The sequence below is a fragment of the Salvelinus alpinus genome, chromosome 9 (assembly GCF_045679555.1).
Source record: "Salvelinus alpinus chromosome 9, SLU_Salpinus.1, whole genome shotgun sequence".
NCBI lineage: Eukaryota > Metazoa > Chordata > Actinopteri > Salmoniformes > Salmonidae > Salvelinus > Salvelinus alpinus.
The window spans coordinates 78,777,172-78,801,399 of NC_092094.1; the positions used below are offsets into that span (position 1 = coordinate 78,777,172).

At 45.7% G+C, this 24,228-nt stretch overlaps 1 protein-coding gene across 3 annotated transcripts in view; it reads right to left on the bottom strand.

Annotated features, from left to right (window-relative positions):
* Positions 1-20,678, bottom strand: part of LOC139530681 (AT-rich interactive domain-containing protein 1B-like) — a 216,679-nt gene extending 196,001 nt beyond the window's left edge. For all 3 annotated transcript variants that reach the window (XM_071327300.1, XM_071327301.1, XM_071327299.1), the window contains exon 1: positions 19,076-20,678. In XM_071327300.1, the coding sequence (XP_071183401.1) occupies positions 19,076-20,332 (1,257 nt within the window). In that variant the 5' untranslated portion in view covers positions 20,333-20,678. The remainder of the gene's footprint in view (positions 1-19,075) is intronic.
* Positions 20,679-24,228: the final 3,550 nt, after the last annotated feature.

Consider the following 24,228-nt stretch of genomic DNA (forward strand, 5'->3'; position numbering starts at 1 on the left):
CGTGTGGTCCACGTTCCCCGGCAGTGTAAAGAAGCAGACGCTTTCCCAGGACTGAAAGTTTGTCAGTGAATCTTTATAAACACAAAATCTCATTCCGCTTGACACATCAACCCTCGCCGCGTTGCAAAGCGTCTCTTTACAAATGTCAGCGGTGAGCGTGTGAATGGTCCGTGGGGAGTCGTGGCGGGGCAAATTGGCTTTGCTCAGCCCAACAGGCTCAGTTCTGGGTGGCACAGGCAGCTAGGCATGAAGGCCGGCTACGAATGAGAAGCATGAAATTATCACAGAGAGGGAGAGAGGGAGGGAGGGAGGGACAGAGAGTGACATAGAGAGGAGAGACTGAGAGAAGAAGAAAGACAGAGAAAGAGAGCCAGATAGATAGTGAGAGAGAGAATAGAACGAGATAGAAAGCGAGAGACAGATATAGAGGTAGAGAGAGAGAGGAGGCAGATAAGAGTGTGTTGTCATGCAGGCAGGCAGGCAGGCAGCAGCAGTAACATCATACTATTGTGTTGAGATCATGCTGGTAATTGCTCTCCCTGGTGTTAGGATGCTGAGGCTGCTAAGGTGCCAGTCGGTGAGAGTGCCCTCCGCATTTGACACCAATATTTACAACACATCCCTGTGCGTCTGCAAACGCATCCCCCCTGCGCTAAGGAAAAGTGGCTGAGTGTTTGGTTCCTCACGGCGAGCACGCAGCCGTCATTAGACCAGGCAACAGAGGAGGGATGGGGGGGTGAGGGGGAGAGAGGGAGGGGAGGGGAACTCATCTGTCTGAGGAGAGATTGGGGTCAGACGATGGCAGGAACTATTTTCCTCCTGGAAAAAGACTGAGACTGAGGGGGAAAAAAGCTCAATGACAAAACGAGAGGTGTGTGACGACGGACACACACCAGCACAGAATGAAAACAAATAAAGAACTTAACAGAAAGAGACACATTCAAAACAGCTTGGACCCAAACAACTTGGACGAAGATTCTGCCAACAACCAGCCCAGCTCTCGCCACACCAGATCCATGCCAGTATCCTGTATCCCTCGCCAGTCAGTCAACAGTAATGAATTGTCAGTGTTATGCCAGGTCTGCAATGGTAGTGCCACTGCCAGCAGATGCACCCATTGATTCTACCATTAAATCGTCAGAGCCACATAAATAGATGATGAGACCTATCTCTCCTGGCTGGCTGGCCGGCTAGCTGGTGTCTGAGGAGTCCTAGAGGAGAGCTGATATTGATGTAGAGGAGGAGGAAGAGGAGGCGGATGCTGCCTGTCTCTCCCGGCCTCTCTGAGGAGCTGGCCTGCGCTGTGTTGGAGTGCTAGACGTTTCACTTCCTGTCAGCAGAAACCCTGAGAAAGAGTCTCAGACGCCACACAGTTATTTCATGTAAGGGAGGGCAGTCGTGGCACGAGAGGAATGTGCTCCACTTTCCCTCCCAGTCAGTCAGAGACGGAGAGCCAGGCAGGCCAGGCAGAGAGGCATGCTGCTGGAGAGACGAGACGCCGGGTCGGACGGCCACAGCCATATGAAAGAGGGAAAAACACAACAATAACTCCATTGCTCCAGGGAGGATAGGAGGCTATTTGTTTATCAAAAAATCTGCAGTGTTTTTTCTCTCTCTTTAGAGACCAGGCCCGCCATAAACACTGATATTAAATATACACTAGTTATTCAGGGGAATTACCATCTAGGCTAATAGAATGGTCTGGAAGGGGAAGTTATAGTTTACGGCTCCAATAACTATAAATGAGGCAGAATTATCAAGCGTGTTTATGAATTAGCAATGGCTATTCCCCGGTAATGTGTTCAGAGAAGGGGAAAAATACATAAGTGAATATTAAGAGGAGCAATAGATACACAAATGAAGCTAAAGGCTCCTCTGGGCAGAACTATACTCTCTCCTTCATCCATCAGCCTCTGTGTGTCTAGCTGTTATAATAAACAGGCTATTCAGCTGCCGCCGTAACCACAGAGCAAGACGAGCATGGCCTCAAGTAGAGGATTAGAAAAATGGAAGACTGCGCACTACTACAGTACAAAATATGCTCCTTAATTATAATGGCAATGTTTTAACCCTTAGGTATTCATCAATCCATTTGTCGTACTACGTTCCATCACTTCTCAAGTACAGCATTCAAAGCCATAGTGCAGTCCAAGAGAATCACCACTTCTCTACAGGGAATGGCAGAATGTCGTCGTGCTCTGTGTTTTGGGCCCCAGCCCAGTCCTCTCTGGATATCCATGTTCTCAGCGGAGCCATCAATTACTTTTAAAACAACAAACAGATATCCTGACCTTCTATCCTCTGGCGGCTATTAGATACTCATTAAAAGTCACCTGAAACAATTTGAACCAAATTGATTTCATTATCGGACTCCTCACAGCGACTGTCTGATAGCTCAGCGGGAAATTTACAAAGTTAATTGGAAAATAATATATTTTCATTATTTTTTTTATTTTCCTTCATAAATGCGCTGGCTGCTGTTCGTGTATCACTGCCAGGGCATTGTATGGATGAGGCAACAGCAGGCTGGTAAATTGATCGCAATACACACTCGCACTGCTCACTGCATTCAGAAATTGAGGCTAGATTGAGAGGGGGTTGGAGAGGGTGTGTGTGTATGTGTGTGTGTGCGTGTAACAATAAACCTGGTCCCCCCCATCACCCCCCTCCCAAGCGGCACAAGGCGAGAGCGTCAGGGGGTTGATTGTCCTCATAATGCCTTGTGCCCCTGGCTGAATGCGCTGGTGGACCTGGGAGTGCCCCGGAAATGGGCTGGCTGTGACTCCCACAGCCTCTCCAGGCCACCCCAGGCGAGCGTGCTCAGCCCAGGCCGCTTCCAATCGCTTAAGACCTCTGAATCAATCAGCAAGCTGGATGAGAACATGGGCTGGTGGTGCTGAGCAATCAATGACAGCTGGCCTAGAGCCTAATGCATGTCCAGGCTCCAGCCACCACACACCCAGGCTCCAGCCACCTACCCAGGCTCCAGCCACCACACACCCAGGCTCCAGCCACCACACACCCAGGCTCCAGCCACCCACCCAGGCTCCAGCCACCACACACCCAGGCTCCAGCCACCACACACCCAGGCTCCAGCCACCCACCCAGGCTCCAGCCACCACACACCCAGGCTCCAGCCACCACACACCCAGGCTCCAGCCACCACACACCCAGGCTCCAGCCACCACACACCCAGGCTCCAGCCACCACACACCCAGGCTCCAGCCACCACACACCCAGGCTCCAGCCACCACACACCCAGGCTCCAGCCACACACCCAGGCTCCAGCCACCCACCCAGGCTCCAGCCACCACACACCCAGGCTCCAGCCACCACACACCCAGGCTCCAGCCACCACACACCCAGGCTCCAGCCACCACACACCCAGGCTCCAGCCACCACACACCCAGGCTCCAGCCACCACACACCCAGGCTCCAGCCACACACCCAGGCTCCAGCCACCACACACCCAGGCTCCAGCCACCCACCCAGGCTCCAGCCACCACACACCCAGGCTCCAGCCACACACCCAGGCTCCAGCCACACACCCAGGCTCCAGCCACCACACACCCAGGCTCCAGCCACACACCCAGGCTCCAACCACCACACACCCAGGCTCCAGCCACCACACACCCAGGCTCCAGCCACCACACACCCAGGCTCCAGCCACCACACACCCAGGCTCCAGCCACCACACACCCAGGCTCCAGCCACCACACACCCAGGCTCCAGCCACCACACACCCAGGCTCCAGCCACCACACACCCAGGCTCCAGCCACCCACCCAGGCTCCAGCCACCACACACCCAGGCTCCAGCCACCACACACCCAGGCTCCAGCCACACACCCAGGCTCCAGCCACCCACCCAGGCTCCAGCCACCACACACCCAGGCTCCAGCCACCACACACCCAGGCTCCAGCCACCACACACCCAGGCTCCACCACCACACACCCGGCTCCAGCCACCACACACCCAGGCTCCAGCCACCACACACCCAGGCTCCAGCCACCACACACCCAGGCTCCAGCCACCACACACCCAGGCTCCAGCCACCCACCCAGGCTCCAGCCACCACACACCCAGGCTCCAGCCACACACCCAGGCTCCAGCCACACACCCAGGCTCCAGCCACCACACACCCAGGCTCCAGCCACCACACACCCAGGCTCCAGCCACACACCCAGGCCTCTCTCAGCCTGTAGAAGGGCCACTAAAGCCTAAGGATGTGGAACAGTTAACTAATCCTTTATTCATAAACACTTACACTGTCAATATGCACCCTTCTCTGGACAAACAATTAGGTGGCAGAAAGAATTACCTTCATTTCTGTTACTTTTAATAGACTACAACCGTAACACGTTTTATTGCTGTGTTTTTAAAGCATAGACATAGTAAAGCACTGAGAAAGTCCAAAGCAAATCCTTAAATTGCACTGAACGGCCTGTTTCATTTTACCATGTGTATTTGTCTTGGACAGTGGACAGACACTTGGCAATACTTATAATGTAGGAGGAATGTGTTGTTTGATCCATAGATAGAAAGAGAATAACAGGGAGAAGAGTCCGTCTCACACTATTTCTTCTAATAGTCTCAGTACGCCCAATACAGACCCAGCAGTAAGCTACACACCCAACACAAATGGTTTAGGTCTCACCATAAGGGTTCCCATTTTTCCCCATGGAGCTCAAACTCTCTATCTAACCTCAAAGCCATCACCATTGTCAAGTCACAGAGAAGGCAGACGTTTTATGGAGGGCAGCCCCGTCCCGGAGCTTTGATCCAGCAGGCCAGACAGGGGTCGTAGTGCAGGCAGGCAGGCAGCCCATCTGGGAGGCAGCAGGGGTAAATGGAAGCACATGGAGCTGCTTTTACAGTTTAAAGGCTCTGAGCAAGCCGCCATTCCTCTACTAGGACCACTGGCTGAGGGCTCCACTCAAAACATACCTCAGTTAGATGGAGGCTTGGAGTCTACAGAGAGTTTAACGTGTGTGTGTGTGTCTGTGTGTGTGTGTGTGTCTGTGTGTGTGTGTGTGTGTGTGTGTGTGTGTGTGTGTGTGTGTGTGTGTGTGTGTGTGTGTGTGTGTGTGTGTGTGTGTGTGTGTGTGTGTGTGTGTGTGTGTGTGTGTGTGTGTGTGTGTGTGTGTGTGTGTGTGTGTGTGTGTGTGTGGAGCAAAACAATATACAATTCATGTTGTGGTCAATATCCAATAGCTTTCAAGTCAGTCACAAGTAACAATATAAAAACAAAATGTCAATCTCTCTGAGGAAACATGGCTTTCTCTTCCATCCCTCACAAATTATTCATGACAAAAGCTCAATTTATTCATTCCATTCTGTTTACTTTATTACTCTACTTTTATTCTCATTTCTTTGCATTTGTTTACAAGAATAGAAACCTGACAGAATGATCCTCTCCGCAAGTAAAATAAATCACAGCACTCACTCATCATTCAAATTCAAAGAAACATCTAAATTATAGATGGCCCTTTTCCCCCAAATATGCATTTCATTAGCATTTCCTGCCTCGCGTTCTATCTCCTCCACATGCGGGAAGGAGGGAGAGATGGAGGGAGGGAGGGAATGGGAGCAGGCTCACAGTAAAGCAGGACGTGTCCTCTTTCCCAGGCCTAATTTAGGATTCAATTACAATACTCTTTAAAAGCGTCGACTTCGCAATTAATTATTTTAAGATTAGCCTGACAGTAATGGGCTTGCCACCAACGCTTTCCGACGCAAGACGGCTCGGCTCAGCCACAAGACCTTGTTGCCTCTCTCTCTCTCTCTCCAGAAAAAACATAGATATATAAATCAGTCTGCTACCCTTCCCTCCCTCTCTGTCCTTTCTTTTTTTACACATTGTTGTGTTATATTCTGTTTTTACCTCCGCTTTCTCTCCCGCTCGCTTTCCTTGGCACACGATTGATATTACTATGCTGGGCTGCTTTTATGAGCCACTGGGGCCCGCCGTCAGCCCCAGCCCGGGGAAAAACGCTGACGGATGGCCCCTCTGCCGCCGCCCGCCCGCCACCCGCCTGCCGCTGCGAGGCGTAAGCAAAAAAACGTCCTCCTCCACTTTGATTGGAGGCAAGTGAAGCATTTCTCTTCTCTGCGTCTGCAGCCTTTCTCCTCTCTCTCTCCCTCCTCTCTACTGCCCCCCCCCCCTCTCTCTTTATTTCTCGCTGCCTGCCTGCTGCCTGCGCGCTTGGAAATTAATGTCTTTCCCCCCCTCGGCATCAACCAGCCCCTATTCTGTTTATTTAAATATTTGATATGTAAGCAGTCATAAAATAAGTGTCATAACACGGGGAGAATGATATGCGGAAAGGCCATTACGTATAATGGTTTCTGATGCACACAGGGCCCATAGTTTAGCCCAATGGTACACGTGACAGGCCTGAGCAGGGAACCAACAGGGAATAGATGGGGCGGAGGCACCCGACATGCAGAAACCAGAGCTAGCTGCATGCCCAACTAGACATCAGCACAGGCAGAAGGCAGGGGGACCCTAACACCGGGAGAATAGGGCCTCTCTCAAGCACTATTTATCTCTGAAACACACATTCACAGGACTCCACAATACCCATACATTAGGACATATGACATCATCTGTGTCCTCTTCTGTAATCTGAGATTCTTCTGCTCGATCTAATTGATCTGCCAAGTGACAGAAACCTCTTCGTTTCCTGCTCCTCAGTGCCACTCTGAACAATGTAATATTGACCCATCTGAATTTCCCAGTTGGACAGCAGCAGTGCTCTCAATGGAGAAGGCTCATCCTAGGAACACAATCACTTCCCTATCGCCCTCTCCTTTGTGCCCGGCCTCATTTCCCTCTCATTTCTCCAAGTGGCAGATGATTTGTATCGGCCTACATGTGCAACACCCAGAGGAGTACAGCTGTTTCAATTTCACCACATAATGATGAAGATATGAAGGGAGAAATGAAGTAAATACATCTCACAGCAGACCCAAGTCATAACAGAGTACAAATAAAGGGCCCTGATTGGTAGAAAACAGAGAGACGACTCTGACCCTGGATTTCTACTTTACATACTATATAAACATTGAAAGTGCAAATCAGCATAAAAATCCATGGCCTAATTAAGAAAAGAAGGGAATGTGAGGATGTCCGTTAAGGTGATGGCATTGGCCTGGCATTTCAAACCTCCTCTCTTTAACAAGCGCTCATTATGCCACAGGGCTGAGGGTTAGGGGTCACAGGTCAACAAGGGGTGTTTCCACTGACCCCCAAACCACAGTGACTCCTGCCAAACACACACACACACACACACACACACACACACACACACACACACACACACACACACACACACACACACACACACACACACACACACACACACACACACACACACACACACACACACACAGGCTAAGGACCTCCAGAGCCCAGGTCCCCTCGTCCTCCAGCTCTTCTCGCCCTCCAAGCTCGTAACTATTTCTAATTGAACTGATTGTCTTATTTCCTCCTCTTCTATGATGGAACTATTCATGTCTGATGGTTAATGAGTGCAGCAGGCAGCACAGTCATCCACTAACTAACTACAGCGCTGAAGGTCGACCCCAAAGACTGGCTGACTGACTGGGGAGGAGGACGGAGAGGAGAGTTGACAACATTCTGGGAAAGAGAGCGAGAGCGATAGTAGAGGACAGAGGGTGAGAAGGGTAGAGAAAGACGAGAGAGAGAAGAGCGAGCGAGAAAGAGAGAGAGACAGAGAATGAGAGGGACAGTGGGAGACAGAGGGAAGACATTTTAGAAATGCTTTCCCTTCAGATTGCAGCAACCACTGAAGCCATGTCTGCAATTCTGGCGCTGTCACTGGATGTTCCAGAATTTTCTGAGAAATGTGCATGTCTGTGATTTCCAACACATAAACAAATATCCACACACACGCAGTGAAAAGAAATGATGAGACTCTGTATGCGGTGTAATATACTACTGGAGATGTTGGTATTAAAAGCATTCTGTTACAATCAACTCCATTTAGGATAAATGTCAAATGTCAGGGTGTGATCATCACACGCCACCACATCAGTCTGAATACACCAGGTCCCTTCTAACCCAGAGCATGTCACAGCCTCCCTACTGGGCAGAGCAGCCCGTTGTTAGCCCAACTATGGATTATGCTAATGTAATCTACATCAGAGCAACCAGCATGCCCTCTGACATACAGCTGACATTATGGTAACCTTTTTACATGTTGATTCAACAATACCAATGGACGTTCATCAAGGAGACACAACATGGGATGGTGGAGGGAGGTAGTGCTTCTGCAAGTTTCTGTTTCCTGTTACCTTGTAGTGAAAATATGCCGGAGACTCTGCTATTGCATTCAATTTTAAATCAGTTGTAGGTGCTTTTGCTAAAACAATATATTTTCAGTGTAACCACAGTGTAGGTACAAACCGGTTAGTGAATTTACATATTGATCTTATTGAAATCCCAAATGATTTCTCAAGATTGCACAGAAATACTTGAACAGGTTTACTGAGTTTGTTCGCGAGCTCACTTACAGAGACACGGCGTCCATATTTTCTCATGCTTTTGTGCTGATGTCCAGTCAGCCAGTGTTTCTGTGTCATACGGTGTGTTGGGGATCTAGATGATATTATTACAGTTTTGATTGGTGTAAATGACAGCCTGATCCGACAGAGGTGGTCAACACAGTCCCGCATCTCACCACAGACTCTAAATCATCATCATCATCATCATCATCATCATCATCATCATCATCACCTTTACATACGGTCACCAAAACAATAGTAACAGTTGAATATTGTTCATCAGACACATAGAACGTCATGGAGACAAACAAACTGCCTGCCAGACTGCTATGTCTCAATGTGACAGACGAACAAACTAAAGTCCACAGCAGCCAGGCGGAGAAGTGTGCCGATCATCACACACACTAAGTGAGTGCCGGGCTATCATCCAGCATTCTCCCCTGGCAAAGGGCAAGGGGATGATGTCAGAATGATACTGATATACTCTGTGTATAAATATTGTAGCATACAAACACCTCTCGCTTTTCTCCTCTCCATGAACCCCCTGCCTCTCTCCACTACTGAGGCAGAGGGAGAGAGAGAGGAAGAGGCAGCAAAGGAAGAGAGAGATGCAGAGGGGAGGATATAGAGGTAGAGACAGCCCCACTGGGGTATATCCCCTCTTTTCGACTCCCTTTAACCTTCCACTGGAGGACCACATGCTTAGAAAACACCCAGGAGATCAGAGAATAGAGGAGAGGAGAGGGGGAGCAAGAGAGGGCTAGTGGGGGAGACAGGCGGGCTGGAACAATAACAAGAAATAGAGAGAGAGAAATCCCTTTTCCTCTGAGAGGAGGGGGTAGTGTGTGCTCTGCTCTCCTCCCATTCACCGGCTGCACGTGGCTAATTTGCATGTGTGAAGGTCAGGGGGATTGTGGGAGGTGAGTGAGGCCACCGACCTGGCTCCCTGCCCAGTCCAGCCCTCCCCTCCCGCCAGCCAGCCAGGCAGCCTGCCACACACACAGCACCCCACCGCTGGAGGGGAATAGGATTGCTCCAGGGTACCAGAGAGAGAGGGGCTGAAATCACCCGACCAACCACTCTGGTCGTAAACACATATTACTGTATAATCATCCCTTTCTTTTGACTTGGAGAGGCTGGGGCAAGTACTCTGACATTTCCCCTGTTCACAACTCTCTCTCTCAGTCTCTGAAGTCTGCCCCATGCCTCAGTAGCCCTGTGTGAGTTCAAATGCTGCTGTCGCTCGCCGCTATATTTCCATCCTTTTCCGATTGCCTCACACTCTCTCTCTCTCTCTCCACAGAAAAGACACTATGAGGCCCTCTTCACACCCCTGCTGGGAGGAATAACCAAAGAGAAGTTTGGCTGGTGGAGCTGAGGCAGTGTTGACGGGAGCTTCCCTGAAGTCTCACAGACAGACAGACAGACAGACAGACAGACAGACAGACAGACAGACAGACAGACAGACAGACAGACAGACAGACAGACAGACAGACAGACAGACAGACAGACAGACAGACAGACAGACAGACAGACAGACAGACAGACAGTGCCGTTTGGGATTGGGAATAAACTCAACACACTATCACAGTTTATTGTGAAATAGACACAAATTACTTATGCTAAATATACGTGCCATGCACACGAAAAACTTTTATTTCACCTTTATTTAACCAGGTAGGCCAGTTGAGAACAAGTTCTCATTTACAACTGCGACCTGGCCAAGATAAAGCAAAGCAGTGCGACACAAACAACGCAGAGTTACACATGGGATAAACAAACGTACAATCAATAACACAATAGAAAAATCTATATACAGTGTGTGCAGATGTAGTAAGATTAGGGAGGTAAGGCAATACATAGGCCATAGTGGCGAAATAATTACAATTTAGGAATTAAACACTGGAGTGATAGATGTGCAGAAGATGAATGTGCAAGTAGGGATACTGGGGTACAAAGGAGAAAAAAATAACAATATGGGGATGAGGTAGTTGGGTGGGCTAATTTACAGATGGGCTGTGTACAGGTTCAATGATCGGTAAGCTGCTCTGACAGCTGAAGCTTAAAGTTAGTGATGGAGATATAAGACTCCAGCTTTAGTGATTTTTGCAATTCGTTCCAGTCATTGGCAGCAGAGAACTGGAAGGAAAGGCGGCCAAAGAGGAGTTGGCTTTGGGGATGACCAGTGAAATATACCTGCTGGAGCACGTGCTACGGGTGGGTGCTGCTATGGTGACCAGTGAGCTGAGATAAGGCGGGGCTTTACCTAGCAAAGACCCTAACCCCGAGCCTAGCTAAAGTTAGCCACAACAAATTGGAATTTGTATAATGTATACAAATGCGTTATGATGAAAGAAAAGCATGGCATACACACGAAATGCATTGTGATGAAAATCATGTAATACACATGAAAAGTTGTTGTCTTAGCTCTCCTGATTAACACCTGTGTTTGCTTTATGCCTCTCTATAATGTCAATATGCCTTGTCTACTGCTGTCTTGGCTAGTTCTTATTGTTTTATTTCACTGTAGAGCCATCAGTCCCGCTCAAAATGCCTTAGCTCTTTTGTCCCACCCCACACACATGCGGAGACCTCACCTGGTGCCTCCAGAGACGAAACCTCTCTCATCGTCACTCAACACCTAGGTTTACCTCCACGGTACTCACATCCTACCATACCATTGTCTGTACATTATGCCCTGAATCTATTCTACCACGCCCAGAAATCTGCTCCTTTAAATCTCTGTCCCCAACGCACTAGACAACCAGCTCTTATAGCCTTTAGCCGTACCCTTATCCTACTCCTCCTCTGTTCCTCTGGTGATGTAGAGGTTAACCCAGGCCCTGTAGCCCCCAGTTCCACTCCTATTCCCCAGGCGCTATCTTTTGTTGACTTCTGTAACCTTAAAAGCCTTGGTTTGATGCATGTTAACCTCAGAAGCCTCCTCCCTAAGTTTGTTTTATTCACTGCTTTAGCACACTCCGCCAACCCTGATGTCCTAGCCGTGTCTGAATCCTGGTTTAGGAAGGCCACCAAAAATTCTGAAATTTCCATCCCCAACTACAACATTTTCTGCCAAGATAGAACTGCCAAAGGGGGTGGAGTTGCAATCTACTGCAGCGATAGCCTGCAGAGTTCTGTCATGCTATGCAGGTCTGTGCCAAAACAGTTCGAGCTTCTACTTTTAAAAATCCACCTTTCCAGAAATAAGTCTCTCACTGTTGCCGCTTGTTATAGACCCCCCTCAGTCCCCAGCTGTGCCCTGGACACCGTATGTGAATTAATTGCCCCCCATTTATCTTCAGTTTGTACTGTTAGGTGACCTAACCGATACTGATTATTGGAGGACCAAAAAAACCCGATACCGATTAATCGGCCGATTCTTTAAATTTATTTGTAATAATGACACTTACAACAATACTGAATGAACACTTATTTTAACTTAATATAATACATCAATAAAAATCAATTTAGCCTCAAATAAATAATGAAACATGTTCAATTTGGTTTAAATAATGCAAAAACAAAGTGTTGGAGAAGAAAGTAAAAGTGCAATATGTGCCATGTAAAAAAGCTAACGTTTAAGTTCCTTGCTCAGAACATGAGAACATATGAAAGCAAAGTAGCTAAAAAGTAATAAGTAGTTGCAAAGTAGCTAAAAAGTAATAAGTAGTTGCAAAGTAGCTAATTAGCTAACTGTATGATGAGATTTGAACACACAACCTTTGGGTTGCTAGATGTTCACGTTATACACCTACCCATCCTCTCTGACCAACCTCTCTCTTATTGTTTCTGTCTTAAGTAACCTACTGTCTTTATCTGTAATTGAAATGCACTGTATGCAAAAAAAATATTTTAAGCAATTAGTGTCTATTTCGCAACAATCTGTGATGCTGGGTTGAATAAAGTTGCACCCTATGGTCCAAACAGCCAAAACCCAAACAAAAATAATACTGATTTAAAAAACATATATAATTATATAACTGCTCTGCTTCAGGTTATTTGTCTGCTAACCTTTGGCTCTGTTTGTTGTAAGTGCATCACAGGCCCGAACAAAAAGCTACAATTATTTTATTAGCAGCTAATTATATGTACAGTTGAAGATATGACTGGTCAATTTTTTTATGGCAAATCAGAATTAATTGGCATTTGAAGAAAACCACGGGCAGTCCCGGGATAACCTAGCTGCCAATTACGCTCCTGAGCATTGTGTTTTATCCTGCAAGATGAAAACCCAGGCTGTCTATCAGCCCCTTATCGGAAGCAACAGAGTACATTTGACTGTGTTGTTCCTAATCAGCCAGCGCTAGGCTGAGCTAAACTGGGCTAGGAGAGCCTGAGATGTAAACAAACCAGCATAAACAAAGCATGGAGGACGAGCAAGGGAAAGAGTGAGCGCTGGAGTTGAGGCTGGTATGCTAGCGCTGACGAGGCTACTTCAGTCTGAAACCAACTGCGCTGTCACACAAACACACACACACCCAAACACCCACACCAATTAAATACAAAATAATGTGCACACAAGCCCAGACAGACAAGCAAGAATATGAACATAAAGCCAGACATGCAAGGACACACAATCGAACACACTCACACATAAACTACTGAAAATAAGTGAGTAAAAAAATCTGAAGACAAAAAGGCATAACTAGACAGAGAATAAAATAAGCAATGTGTTAAATCAGTGAACACTAAAGCTAGAACAGTTTACTTTTATTCCCAAAAAATAAAATGGTTTCTTTATTGACTAAGGTGTTCTGATTGACATATTTGATGAAGCACCAGCCCTGTGTATATGGACCACTATATGAGCGTGTCTGTTCCTCTTCCCGTTTCCTCAAACAAATTGGCCAGAGTAATTGAAAATGCGGGACAATGCCATTTAAACGAGAGAACAGCTTCAACTAGGGCTCACCTTCCTGTAGTGTGTGTGTGTGTGTGTGTGTGTGTGTGTGTGTGTGTGTGTGTGTGTGTGTGTGTGTGTGTGTGTGTGTGTGTGTGTGTGTGTGTGTGTGTGTGTGTGTGTGTGTGTGTGTGTGTGTGTGTGTGTGTGTGTGTGTGTGTGTGTGTGTGTGTGTGTGTGTGTGTGCGTGTGCGTGTGCGTGTGCATGTATGTGTGTGCGTGTGTGTGTCCCAGTCTGTTTGTTGGCGGCCGGCCAGAAAAGAGAGAGGGAAACAGGCTTGTAAATGAGGAAATTGTTCTCCTCACACAGTTAGCTCCTGAAGAGAGGTAGTGTGGGGAAAATGAACTTGAAAGAGAGAGATTCTGCCGACAGTTGATTTAGGCGTGTTCAAACAAATACACACACAAACACACACACAATTTGACGTGCATAAACACAGCTCATGGGCCAATTTGGAGGATCCACACTAGACTGGTCCTGACACAAAACCCCTGTGGGTGAACTGAGGTACAGCTCACAGTCGATTACAAACCTGTTTTTCCACATGTATACAGTATCTTTGTTGATATGGAACGGCAAACATACAACCTCTTCTCTGGGGTTTAAATAAAATACATTATAAACTGGGTGATTTGAGCCCTTAATACTGATTGGCTGACAGCTGTGGTATATCAGACCGTATACCATGGATATGACAAAGCATTTCTTTTTACTGCTCTAAATAGGTTGGTAGCCAGTTTATAATAGCAATAAGGCATTTCGGGGCTTTGCGTTGCGTCGTGCCATGAACAGCCCTTAGCCATGGTATATTGGCCATATACCACACTCCCTCGCGCATTATTCGCTTAATTATACTATTGTATGAAAATATATACATTATAACCTGAGTTCAATTACAAGCAACCTGTGCATAACATACTGTACATTTTTATAATAATAAGATATATTTCTGAATTCATATCCTCTAGAGATATCTTCTGCCTGTAAATTAATGTGTATGATCTTGTGTATTTTTCTGCACCCATTATCCAATCTTTAACCCACAGAGGTCTTTAAATAATAGGGACAAATATCATTACTAAAATGTATTTACCAATTACAATTTGAAAGGCCTTATTGTCTGAGGCTGAAGGAGAGGCTTATTATCTAAATGGTTGCCCAGCTCGGCTACGGTATGTATCATATCCAATCATTACCTTCCAAGGACTAACTATTATTATAGCCACCGCAGTTCATAATGTTTGGATGGCATGGAAAATTGTAATAAATACACCATATCGCTATTCTGAAACCTGGCATAATCTTACAAATGACTTTGAATTATTTTCCTGTACAGTAATGTAAGACAAAATGCATGACAATGTGCGGTGTATGATGTATTGTAGATACATAGCACAGCGGTTGTTGTGCATCCCAAAATATTATTAACAATTGTGGAATGAAACCTACTGTGGCATGTGGTAATAAAGAGTGTTACAAAATAGGCCTTCACATTTCCTAAATTATGACTATACTAAAACTACTTCAGACAAAGAATTTATGATCTGTTGAATGACATGTCTAAGATATAAAATATGGGCTATAATTACTATGGAATTACTAGGCCTACTACAATGATAACAGTAATCAAAATCCCCCATGCAAACTGGTCTTCCTGGGAACTACAGAAATGTACCGTTTTGTTTGGAAGAGGGAGACCGACCGAGAGTAGGCTACACCTCCACTTTGCCCTGGGGTCAAATATCTGGGTCATATTCAGCAGAGCACATCATTGAGAACAAAAATGCATTCACACATAATAACACAACCAGAGGCATACTGTTTGTATACCACTCTTCTTTATTCAATAGCTTAGAAGATAGGGCTGGGCGATATGACCTAAAAATCATATCTAGATTTTTTTTGTACGTTTTCTCTACATAAGCTTTGTTGCATAATTAAAGGTCAATACATTGCATTTCTAACAGTCAGGAAGAATCTAATAAATTATACCTAGGCTAAATATAAGCCTTCCACAACCATAAGACCCACTAATAATTACATTTTTGTATTTTACCCCCTTTTTCTCCCCAACTTTGTGATATCCAATTGCGATCTTGTCTCATCCCTGCAACTCCCCAAAGGGCTCGGGAGAGGCGAAGGTCGAGTCATGCGAAACATGACCCACCAAACCGCTCTTCCTAACACCCGCCCGCTTAACCCGGAAGCCAGCTGCACCAATGTGTCAGAGGAAACACTGTTCAACCGACGACCGCAGTCAGCCTGCAGGCGGTTGGCCCGCCACAAGGAGTCGCTAGAGCGCGATGAGCCAAGTAAAGCCCCCCTGGCCAAACCCTCCCCTAACCCGGACGACGCTGGGCCCTATGGGACTCCCGGGTCACGGCCGGTTGTGACAAAGCCTGGGATCAAACCCTGGTCTGCAGTGACGCCTCAAACACTACGATGCAGTGCCTTCGACCGCTGGCGCCACTCGGGATGCATCATTTAATTATTTTTGTTTAACCTACTTTTTTTTGCAATAATCACTGATCTGGCTTTCAAGTCTGTCTATGAAAATGCCATTTTTGTTACAAAGTTTACTAGAACGATGCACATCCACTAATAATGGCCAACTTGTTGTAGCAGACATTATAGAAATTTAACACAGGTCTCAAACAATCTCTCAAGCACAAGCTCACGCGCTCGTGAATAGCTAGCTGATCTTTATATTTCAAGTCTAGCCAACGTGGATCTATTTGCTTGCTAACAAGGTAGAACAGTTGAACTGTTATGAACACACCCTTCTGTCTGTCTCCAACTGTTTGAACAACATAGCTTGTTCACTTTGTTTAGATATTGAAATCAAGTGGCCTTCCTGGATAAGATGATGCTTATTTCTCAGCATGAGAACGAGTTGCCAATTCCTTATATAAATGCATATTTTTATGCTGATTGCACATTTATAAAACACAGACTAACTCAGTTAGCACAAAACAGTCTGTGAAGGGCCGTCTCTAGCCGTTTGGGGGCCTTAAGCCCCCCCCCCCACCAAGAGGGCATATATTGTTTTGCGCTCCCCTCTTGACGGCAGAGAGAAAAATGACTCCCCCCTTTTTATTTATTTTTACACTGCTGCTACTCGCTGTTTATTATCTATGCATAGTCACTTTACCCCTACCTACATGTAATATTACCTCAATTACCTCGACTAACCTGTACCTCCACACATTGACTTTAGTTTATTTAGTAAATATTTTCTTAACTCTTATTTTTCTTAAAACTGCATTGTTGGTTAAGGACTTGTAAGTAAGCATCTCAGAGTAAGGTCTACACCTGTTGTATTCAACGCATGTGACAAATAAAATTTGATTTGAGTTTTAAAGCACGTTTTCTGCAATTCTATTCATTTTGCCATGGGGCAGAGAGACATTTTTGCAGTTTCAAAACACGTTTTCAGCAGTTCTACACATTTTGGCATGCGGCAGAGCAAAATTTTAGCAATTTAATAACACATTTCATGCAATTCTACAAATTTTTGCCATGGGGCAGAGAGACCTTTTTGCTGTTTTAAAGTGAATTTGCTACCCATTCTGCCATGGGGTGGAAATACGTTTTTGCAGTGTTAAAGCAAATTTCCTGCAATTCTACACATTTTGCACATGACTTATGCCATATTAGTGATATCTGAGTGAGTGACTAACAATATCAATGGGTGCCCCCTGTAGGTCAGGGGCCCCTGGGCACGTGCCCTGCTTGCCCGGTCGGTATTCGGCCATGATTACTGCAAGTTTAGATAACTGGCTAGACTAACTTAACAATCTAAAAATTGTTAGCTGATGTAGCTAATTGAGTGACTGTCAGTGACTGATAAAACAAGAGCAAAACTGCTAAAGGACAATAAAATGTCGAACTGGCACCTTGTGTATTCTGCTATTCTAACTTTCAACAGTAAATTGCGGCCCAAATGTGTAAAAAAAAAAGTTATTTTTGGGGGGGTCAGGGACCTCTAATGGCCGGGTGTCCTAAGCAACCGTTTAGGTCGCCTGGAGCCAGCCCTGAGTGTGTGGCTAAAATGCTGCTAGTGGTATGTGGTACAACAATGCAGCACACAACAGAAACTGAGCGTTCATTTTCCACATGTTCATTCATACAGTACTCTCGTTTTCGTAGGGTCTGCTCTGTTCTACATTTTGGGAGTTGAGGCATAAAAAGGGTATCATTAGAAAGGTTAAGTTCTCCTCTATTACAGCAAAATAATGTATCTGTGTTTCGGTGTCCATTTGACCCATTCTGTGGGACAAAACGTGGAAATGGGGAGATGAAACTGCTTGTTGTCAGAAAGGAGGAAGTTCTTTCTCCATCTTTATTGTGAGTGGCAGGGGGAGGGAGGGGCTTGGTGTCTGTGTGCAAGTGGGAAGGTGCACAGTGCACACAGCACAGAAGGAGCAAAGATGAGACCAAAAAGACAGAATGCTCATAAAAACAAACAAAAATAAAAACCTCATTTGGAACAAAAAATAAAAACCTAATTTGAAACATTGCGCTAAAACATCAAATCGAGTTAATCGAATTCTTTCGATATATCGCCCAGCCCTATTAGAAGACGACGTTCTATCTGTAGGCATAGTTGTGAATGGTCCATCCCGCTCTCACCATGCCCCGGGTCGCGCACCTGAACAGAGGGTTCAGCTCGATTTACATTAGCAGCGCTCAGCACACAGTGGGGAGATGGAGCGCCAATCAGATGGCAGATTTGATGTCAACTCAGAGGCAGCCGTCTGGAGAGTATTACAGCCACTTTACCTCCAATTCAAATGCCAAACCTTTTGATGGAGACCAATAGCGCAGGCGGACAGCGTGGTACACAGACACGTCTTTGATAGTCATAGCGGCTATTCTATTTGTGCAAACATCGATTAATAATTAAAATATATGACATTTTGAAGATAGCAATATGACATTATTGTAATTCAAACCAATATTAATGAATAAAGTCTATAATTCGACGAGAGCCTATACAGCGCGTCCTTCCAGAGGGCGTTTTGCAACGTGTCTCCAACCACGTCAGCAAGAGAGCGAATCTCCAACGCCATTAATTGTTTTTAATTAAAACAATTATAATAGCATAATATCTTACACAAATAAAGCTCTTCAAGTCAAAACGCTGTGGTAAAGAATAAACACATAGTATAAGCAAATGCATTGCATCGATTTTAACCAAATAAATATTAATAATGATCATTTTACTCCGTTTTACGCGCCTTTACGCGCAAAATTATATTTAGTTCCCAAGCCTATATTTACGCTTCATGGACAAATAAATTAATTGTGTAAAATAGATGTTATGAATGACAATGTATTGCATACATACGTGACTGACAGGCTATTGTTTTTCTCGCAAGAGTGACCTTGAGCAGATCTGAAACCAGACAGTATTCTCTTCTACAATTACTTTACCTGTAGATGAATATTAGAAGTGCAATATTCACCAGCACACAGCATATTTATTTGAAGTCGAAAGGGACAAGTTATTACAGTGCAATAATACACGTAACCTAGGCCTAGTGCATTTCAACAACTGTGCCAGACAGCTCATGACAGGTGTGACTCAGAGTGCCTCTCAAGTTAATGAGCTACAGCTGAGTTTGTAAAACTAGTACTCACCTGTGGTCTGCTGATACCTTGCCCTCCGTTTCCAGGACTCATGGACGGGTGATTTCTCTGTTGCCCTGGCCAGCCATGGGTTGTGGAGCCATACTGAGAAGTCATGTCTTTGCCTAAGCCGATGCCAGCTTGTTGTTGTGCAGAGGGACTGTTATAGTCTTGATGATAGCCACTGCCATAACCTCGCATCATTGGACTTGGAGACGTCAGCAGTTGGTTTAGAGTCGGGGTGGCTCCCGAGGGATGCTGAGTATGTCCTGGGAATCTCTGAAAGCCCCCAACACTTCCACCAGAACCGGAGGAAGCAGCTCCCATAGTAGCCTTGACATGGCTAGCTGGAGTGTTGCTGCCAGGGCCAATCAGCATGTTACTGCCCTGTCTGGATGGGGCCATCATACCGTAGCCCGCTCCACCGTAGCCCTGCCGGTAGCCAGGGTAGTGGTTGTACTGGCTGTTGTGGTATCCTTCGTGGGAGTTGTGCACTGAGTCCATGTTGTTGGGTCCCGAGGAGTGCATCATCCCCATCCCAGTGCTTTGTCCGCCATGTTGATCATAGCAGGCCCCTACTCTGGAAGTGCCATAGTAGTTATTAAACTCTGAAATAGCGCTGTCCCCTCCTGCGCTCTGGGGCTGGCTGTTGATGTCGGTCGTTGGTCCCAAGTTGGCATGTTCATACCTGGCACCCATTCGCTCCCCTGGTTTACAGGTATGATCCCCTTCACCTTTACTCAGCATCTGCTGCTCTGTCTGGCTCGTCAAAACACCCCTCTTCCCTCCGTGGTGCTGATTCTCACTCTCTCCCCTTGTCGCTTGGCTGTTGTTGATGTTGTTACTTTGTATCTGGTGCTGCTGATGCTGAGGAAACGGGTTAAATTGTGACTGCTGTTGCGGCGGCGTGAGGTGCTGAGGGGGATCTACACTCACATTTTTCTGTTTATGGTTTGCTATCAAACCCGTCTCCATTCCCTCCAGAGAGGTCGTCGAATTTGACGATGTTATGTTATTTCCACTCTCCTTCTCCCGTGTGTCAGAATTGTTATTCGGAGAAGTTGAATTGACCATGTTGAGCTCGTTTTGGTGGTGATGGTCTACATTATTCATTGTGTTAGTCCCATCTCCAGCTCCAAGCATTGCTCCAGACCTCGATATAGTTCCTCCTCCCGATTTCCCCGAATGTATCTCTTGACCCAAACTGCCAGACAATTTATTTTTCTTATTATTAGTTGTCGTCGGTGCTGATGCCACTTGCGCAGCCATTGTCACTTAAACATTTCAGACAGGGACACTGACCCACGAGCAGAACACTCTCACACAAAAAAAACAGACAGAGGAAAAAGTCAAGCAGGAAAAAAATCTTCAATTGAAAAACGAAGCTATGTTCTAGCGCTGTAATGCTCGTAATAATCCGCGGTGAAATGAGTCGCTGACAGCCGCGGCTGTGGCGCTGTCAGTGAGGCATCATGCTGAAAGTTTGTCGTCCAGGTTTAAATGAAACTTTTTTTCTCCAACCCGGATATGGGTAAGTGCATGTCTCCCGGAGCCCTTCTGGCCCAGCATGGCATGAGAGAGAGTAGACTCCACCAGCTATTATCCTCCTCCAGGGTCCAACGCGCATCACAAAGAAAACCCGGACTGGAGTTTCCTATGTTATCCATCGAAGGAAAGTCACTATTATTTTGCAATAGACAAATGTTGAATTATAGCATGGTATCAGGAGGAAATATTCCTATTGAAAAGAGGAATAGCCTACATAATATACTACCTTTCATTTTATACCAATATTATTTTGCAACGTAGGCTAGGCCTAACTCTCAGAGTGGCGTGTGTCCTCTAAAGATGGGCAGCTCCATTTTAAATTCATGCCAAAACTCCAGATCTGGGTTTGAGTGTTGCCTGCTCTACTCCGCTCTGCTCTCCCTCGGCTCAATCCAGTTTCTGCAGCTCTGAAAGACAGACACGCAACCACAGAAGCTGCTGAGCGCAATAATGTTGCCATCAGAATAAGTATGTAATCACACGCTGTAACTGCCCTAGTCGAGATGTGAAATGTAACCTTTTGTAACATTTGAATCATCTTCAGCCGTTATGAGCACATTGCTTTTTACCCTCTTGATGTAGAATAGGCTCCAGAACTTAAACACGAGTGACGTCACTGCCCTTGCCTATTAGGTCTCTTTATTTTCCCTTTGTCTGTTCTCTCAGCTTGTTTTATTTTGGGTGAAATGTATACATTTATCTAACGATTTGACACATAAAGGGTCGCACCTGACAGTGCACAGGCCTTTAGAACAGAGTAACTACCAGTGAATTATCTGATGTAAGGCTCTTTTTGTATTTTCTTGGAAAACAGAATTCACAATAGTAAGTACTATGTAACAGACTGTATTTACCATTTGTACTACAATATAATTGTATAAATTATTCCCTGGTAGTTCCCTACAATAATGACGGGGTCAATGTAATTCATGTAACATTTAGCTAAATATAGTAAAAGCTTTTGATGTCAGAGTCCTTTGGGGTTTACATAGGTAGAGGGAGAGCAGCTCACTTGACGGAGATTATTAACAGCGGAAACGCTGTATAAAATTGATATGGAGACGGTTCATTACAGAAGTATGATGACGATGATAGTAATAATGGTGAAGATGATGCTGATGATGATGACGGCACCCAATCGAGGAACACATTTCTCGTAAACGCAAGGGTACTGTACATTATATCCCATGTCATAGCAAGCTCTTGAATGTGACATTTTGACCTGACTGCTCCGAGTGAATGAGACTCCTCTGCCTCACTGTCATCTGCAGCTCCCATCGACAGTAGGGACCTAGAAAGACCCCTGGTGGAGACAGAGTGTAAGCACAAGTAGACCAGACATGAAAAAGAACATTGAAGTGCACCTGATGTTATAATTAAGAAATAGAGCATGAGGGAGTGTGGTATAAGGTCAATATACCATGGCTAAGGGCTGTTGTTATGCATAACGCAATGCGGAGTGCCTGGATACAGCACTTAGCTGTGGTCCCGTGTGGCTCAGTTGGTAGAGCATGGCGCTTGCAACGCCAGGGTTGTGGGTTCATTCCCCACGGGGGGACCAGGATGAATATGTATGAACTTTCCAATTTGTAAGTTGCTCTGGATAAGAGCGTCTGCTAAATGACTTAAATGTAAATGTAAATGATTATTGGCCATTTACCACAATCTCCCGAATTACCTTATCGCTATAAACTAGTTACCAACGTAATTAAAACAGTAAACAAGTGGTATGTGGTCTGATATACCATTGCTTTCAGCCAATCAGCATTCATGGCTCCAACGGCCTGGTTTAAAACACCATTTATAGAAATCCAGGCACTGTTTATAACATGGCAATATGAATAATGGAAAGGTAGGCTTACCTCCCTTGCATACACTCCAAACAGACACTCGTTCGAAAGCAGAAAAGTGAAAGCAAAATACATCAATAGAGTCTCTTCCCCATTAGTCTTGATGGGTCCATATGGTAAAGAGTAACAGAGATTAGATCATGATAGTAAACTACACAGTCCTGACACTATCTAGCGTTTAGAACTGCCTGCCTGGCCAGACATCACAGCATCAAGAGCAGATGGCAGAGAAGGAACAGCTTGATCAGGTGACTCTAGGACACCCTGGGTAGAGTTCACCTTTATGTTGGTGTGTAGTTTGTGTGCGTGTGCGTGTGTGAAGATTCGCAAGGACATTTTCTATGTAAATCGTCAGGATAGAAAAGCTGTCAATGCATATGGTGTCATGTATTGTTTATTACAATGGCATTGCCTATTGTTGTCTTACATGAGCATACGAGCAGGCGGAATCCAGCAAACAACACCACATTCTATGTGCAAACAGCTGCATCTGTTATGCTATGCATCTGGCTGTAACAGCGTTATCTTGAGGGTGTTACAGATCATTAAGAATACTATAGTTAATGGTGGAATATGTGGTTATATGACACATTGCTCTTGTATATGATAGTGTTTCTTTGGGTGTGTCATGGTAGCTTTACAACTAAAATATTCCACTCTGCTCATTATCAAGCGCACTGTTCTCGCATTAATCCGCAGACACACTGATCTGTTTGAATGGGAAGAGGAACAATGGCTCAGCGCATTTGCATTTATGTTTAATTTATAACTTTCAGGGCCTCCTGATGCAGCAAGATTGAAACAATAATTTCACACAAACACAGTGAAGGGGAGGGACCAGATTAATACAGATCTGGGTTTTAATGTATTTCTCAATGTCTGTGTGTACGTGTGTGTGTGTGTGTGTGTGTGTGTGTGTGTGTGTGTGTGTGTGTGTGTGTGTGTGTGTGTGTGTGTGTGTGTGTGTGTGTGTGTGTGTGTGTGTGTGTGTGTGTGTGTGTGTGTGTGTGTGTGTGTGTGTGTGTGTGTGTGTGTGTGTCTGCGGGTGCGTGACAGACAGAGAGAGAACACACACACACACACACACACACATCTAGAAACAAACAGGCGTAGGCCTTGAATCCATGGGGGGATAACATGCCACTATTCTAGTCTGTCAGGAGGCTGGGGGCTGTTCAGGGGGAATCTGCCGGGATCTTCCCCAGCAGAGAGCACAGCACAGCAGCAGCACAAGCCTGCCTGCCTGGCCAAGCACAGAAATTGGGTCAGCCCGAAAAACAGCTCAGGATGCAGCCCTCTTCCACAGCGCCAGTATGTGAGTGTGTGTGTGTGTGTGTGTGTTTGTTTGTGTGCGCGCATGCGTTTGTGTGAATGTGTAAGAGGGAGACAGAGGGATATGAGGTGTTTGCATGTGTCTCTCTGTGCAAGAGATAGAAATAAAATGGCAGCCGTTTCTATGGGTCTTTTAGCACATGTAAAAAGCCAGCTTGCCATTGTGAGCACACCTTGGCTTGAGGAAGCAAGTCAGATTGATCCATAGTCTTTTAATTTCAGGGTTGGGTAAATAACAGCATTTGCATTGATCTGTCTGCAAGAACAGGCAGGGAGGCAGTGAGGACCTGAGTGTGTGTATGTGTGTGTTTGTGTCTGCATATACAAACAGGGAGCTTTAGTCCCCAGGCAGGTGGAATGCAATAAACAATACATTACATACTATTTGATAAAAAAATGCATAAAGTGAGTAAAACCTAACTAGACTGGGAGACC